The 4,383-nt window shown below is 38.3% G+C and overlaps 1 protein-coding gene across 1 annotated transcript; it reads left to right on the top strand.

The window, feature by feature from the left end:
• Positions 1-2,809: 2,809 nt before the first annotated feature.
• Positions 2,810-3,766, top strand: LOC115400761 (olfactory receptor 1500-like). The gene has a single exon (XM_030108782.1). It carries the CDS (start codon positions 2,810-2,812, stop codon positions 3,764-3,766), a length of 957 nt encoding a protein of 318 aa, XP_029964642.1.
• Positions 3,767-4,383: the final 617 nt, after the last annotated feature.

Below are 4,383 nucleotides of genomic sequence, written 5' to 3'. Positions count from 1 at the left end.
TTCGCCCCTCCTCTCTCTATAACTTTTCTTTTGTTTTTCTCCTTCCGTGTCTCAGTGTGTGACACACGAGCCAAGCTTCGCTCCTCAGTGAGAGACTCCACCCACTCGGCCATGTGGTCGGCTCCCATTGCACAGTCGCTGCATATTTACTAGCGGGGCGGGGTTTTGTACAGGGTTGGGTGAGGAGAGGAGGAGGGGTTGTCTGTAGAGCCGGAGAGCAGGCGCTGGGCTGGATGAATGCATCCCGCAGCTGTTAGAAATTAATTGTAAAACTGAAAAAGCGCGCTTCATAAAGGCGAATTGAACCATGCAGGGCGAACTGTACGGTTCGGTTTTAAACCGTAAACCGTTGCACCCCTAATGTGTACACACGCGTTTAATACGATTGTTTACAATCGGATTGAAAAAACACCCATGTAAACTGGGCCAATTCTACTGTTGGCATTGATGTGGAAACACTGCTGTGTAGTGGCGGGGAGCTGTTACCTCATGGGTATCACAGTCGACAAGCATTATGAGAAATGTAGTTTTTGGTCAAAGTACGCTTTTGACCTATTTTTGTAAATACTCAAAAGTTTGATGCTCTCGTAGGCCACATAAAATGGCGTGGCCGGCCACATTTGGCCCGTGGGCCTTGAGTTTGACGCATGAGCTCTCACTCTTCGGGGAGGATCATGCAATGATACACGCCAATATATATTCGCATTTTTAAAACTGTCCACAAACATTTGCAGCACTTCTCTTTTTCTAAATTATAGTCAGCTTGGAAAGCTGCTCTGGTAGATTCTCCTCATATCATGCCCTGGACACGCCCACATTCTACCATATATGGTCAATGCTAAGTCACTCTGAATACTCTGCCTGCTGATCAATGGACTCTATAGCAATCAATCGTGGCAGAGAAGAAAAGAAAAAAATAATGGAGAGAGAAACAGAAGTGCATTTGGGGCAGGTGGAGGCAGAAACATTAATATTTGTAGAAATGAGGCTGTGAGGTGGCAGCTTTTCACTATTCTAGTTGGGGTGAGCGGACAGAAGGAGAGAAAAAGGTACATAGATTCAGGTATGGGACAGGGATCCAGCAGACAGAGTTCCACTCATATTTTAATTTAAGGCTGACAAAAAGATCAGTGTTAGCCCTGACAAAGAGTGTTAAAACTTCACAAAGAAGAACAGCCTTGTGGGGCCCTGAGGTTGATCAAAATGGGTAAAACTCTGATGAGACATGGTGAGTACTCTTGGCTCATCATGAAATGACCACATTGATGGTGAAGAAATACATCATCTTTTCCTTCATTGAAATAGAAGACTGACACACAACAAATAAGCATGTTAGAATGGCGGGGTATCTATAAGGGCTCACAGATTGCATTCAGCCCTCCTGCATGTATGACGATGCTTGATCACCTCTTTTTGAGAAGTTTTGTGCATCAGGACTAAATAAGCAGTGGTTCGTGCTCTCATTTTGCAGTGAGAAGGTTGAAATTCCTGCTGGGCCGTTCCTCTTTGTGGAGTTAGCTTGGTCACCATCAATAGGACATATTGCATGACATCAATAAACTCATTTCATCCAACTGACACAACTGATTTATTCACCTTTCTGAAATTGTGAACAAACATAACCTGTTGCCATGAGAAATGTGTAGTGTGCACATGAGATAGTATCTTGTGCACACAGGATACAGTATCTCTTTTTTTTCCTTCATTTTTTTTTAGAAATGTGCTCATTTGGAAAAGTTAAATCAATTTGGCCTTCTACAATCTTTAATACAGGTAACAAACGTTCACTTTATCCTGCTGAAAATGAGTGGTATAAGGAGTGTTTGTTTGAATCATCCATCAGTCAGAAAAACTGTGGGGCGATAGGCAATCTGCATGCTTATTGCTCAAAACAAAACTCAGTCATGATCTTGTAATATTAAAGGGAAGTGCAACACAATAATTAAACATGGTGCTGTTGCAACCAAGGAAGCAGAAAAAAAAGAAGGCAGAGAGGCAGATGGACAGGTCACAACCTCTGCCATTTGCCCATGCATTCAACCATCTTCTATATCATTTTATCCTGTTCAGGGTGGCGGACTGTTGGAGCCAAACAATAACCGAGGGCATGGTACATATCTTGGTCAGGTCAGCATTTCAGAGTCAAATCTTCATCATTGTCAACAACCAAAGTGATTTCCCAACCTTTGATACAGCTTTGTGTTATGTTTTATTGCAAGACCCTTTGTGACATGCCATTGTGTTTGGTTTTTGAAATTTGAAATGTGCTTGTGTGGGTGTTTTTTTTTTTTTGTATTTTTTTTAGTAAAGTCAAGATCACTATATTTTTAGGCTGAGTTTGAAATTATTTTTTTTCTTCTTCTTTTTTTAAAGTGATGATTGATTTAAAGTGAATTGCTGTTTGTATATAATTGCCGCTCTTTATTTCATTTTTTAAATATGTGTTTGTCTTCATTACAATGAGCAGTGACACTTCTTAAACTTGTGTGCATGTGGGACTATTCTCCACTGAGATTTCCTTCCCACACCCACCATCACACCAGAAACTGCTGGAAACCTTGATCATATAAACATAAGTTATCTTTAACAGTCAGAGGTGAATAGGTGAGGAGTGCTCACACTGGGTGAGTGGCAGGGCAAATAACTATTGTTATACTTTGCGAAATCGCTTACAACTACCACAGTTCTGTATCCTTCCTGTTAAAATTACCACCTGAGAGTAAAGGCAGGGTAGCTTTTCATTTAAATCTCTACCAGGATTTAATTTTTTTTATTCAATTTTCTTTGCTATTTTACTGGATATGACATAATGACATCCAACAATATAACAAATATAAAATACTTTGTCATTACTGGATTTCCTGGACTTCAACCTCAGTATTATGGACCTGTATCAGTTCTTCTTCTCCTTGTGTTTCTTGCTATAATGATTGGAAATGGTTTAACTTTAGCTACAATCACATTTGTACAAACTCTTCACAAACCAACATATTTGATCTTTTGCAACCTTGCAATGACAGACCTGGCGTTTGGCACTGTGACTCTTCCCAGAGTCATTGCCAGGTATTGGTGGAATGATGTAATATCATCTTATATTGCTTGCTTTACACAAATGTACTTTGTTCACGCTTTGGGCGCTATTCACTCTTTAATTTTGCTGATGATGGCTCTGGATCGATTTGTTGCTGTTTGGTTTCCTTTCCAATATCTTGTTTTATTCACAAACAAATCAGTTTCAATTTCTTGTGCCTTGTGTTGGATTCTAACTCTAATTCGCATGGCAGGAATTGTGTTTAATGCTTCGACTTTACCATACTGTGATGTCAACGTTATCATGCAGTGCTACTGTAATCACATATCAATAACTCGGCTGGCGTGTGGTAATCGCCTTGCATTTATTAATGAAGTTGCAATTGCTAATGCAATGGTCACCCTTATGTTTCCTTTATCGTTTATCATTTTTTCCTATTTTTCCATCTTCATAGCCGTTCTCAGAATATCTCAAGTTGAGAGACGCCATAAAGTTTTGTCCACTTGTGCTCCCCAGCTCTTTATTACCGGCCTTTATTATGTGCCTAGAAGTTTTGTCTATATTGCCAACAATGTGGGATTTCATTTCAGTATTCTTGCTCGTGTAGTAATTACAATGATGTACAGCCTCATACCTGCTGCTGTTAACCCACTGATATACTGTTTCAAGACTGCAGACATTAAACAGGCTTTGATACAGAGAGTTAAAAATGCCAAAATAGGCATTACAGGTTAAAACTGACTGAATGTAAAAATAATAATAATAATAATAATAATAATAATAATAACTTCACCTCTCCAACAGTAGAAAAAAAAACCCCAAAAAAGGAAACTGAGTAAAAGTAACAATTACACTGCATAATCATGTAAATTATTATGTATGAAAAATTGGCTGTTTTTCCTGAGTGATCCTTCATGCTTATGTTTGTAGTTATCAAGAAACAATGAATTTGGCTGCAAACCATTTGTTGATGCTTGATGGAGTAAAGACATAAATTATCTACTCACATTCATTTCAAATTAGAATATGAAGCTGCAGTCTATTAATATTATTCTGTTAATTTTGAAAGAGTTGTGAACTTTGTTGTAAATTATAAAAAATCCTTTGTTACTGATTACAATAAACCTCACTAACAGAGTAAATGACATGATTCTATTTCTTTCCATAATTGCATTTTTTTTTCATGTTTAAAAACAGTAATGATTCAGCTATCAGCTTGTTCTGTTTAAGATACGTCTATTTAGGGAAGGTTTTAGCTGACGAAATCTGTGACATATATAAGTAATTTTGACTTTTCTAGCTTGTACTGTACAGCTCGTAGTGATTTTATCTGTAAAATGTGCTTTGTAAGA

Source organism: Salarias fasciatus, chromosome 14, assembly GCF_902148845.1.
Source record: "Salarias fasciatus chromosome 14, fSalaFa1.1, whole genome shotgun sequence".
Classification (NCBI taxonomy): domain Eukaryota; kingdom Metazoa; phylum Chordata; class Actinopteri; order Blenniiformes; family Blenniidae; genus Salarias; species Salarias fasciatus.
Note: the sequence above shows the minus strand (reverse complement) of the source record. Positions and strands in the feature narration are given on the sequence as shown.

Coding starts and splice junctions, on each gene's coding strand:
- LOC115400761 (XM_030108782.1), top strand. CDS start 2,810: ATGACATCCAACAATATAACAAATATAAAATACTTTGTCATTACTGGA.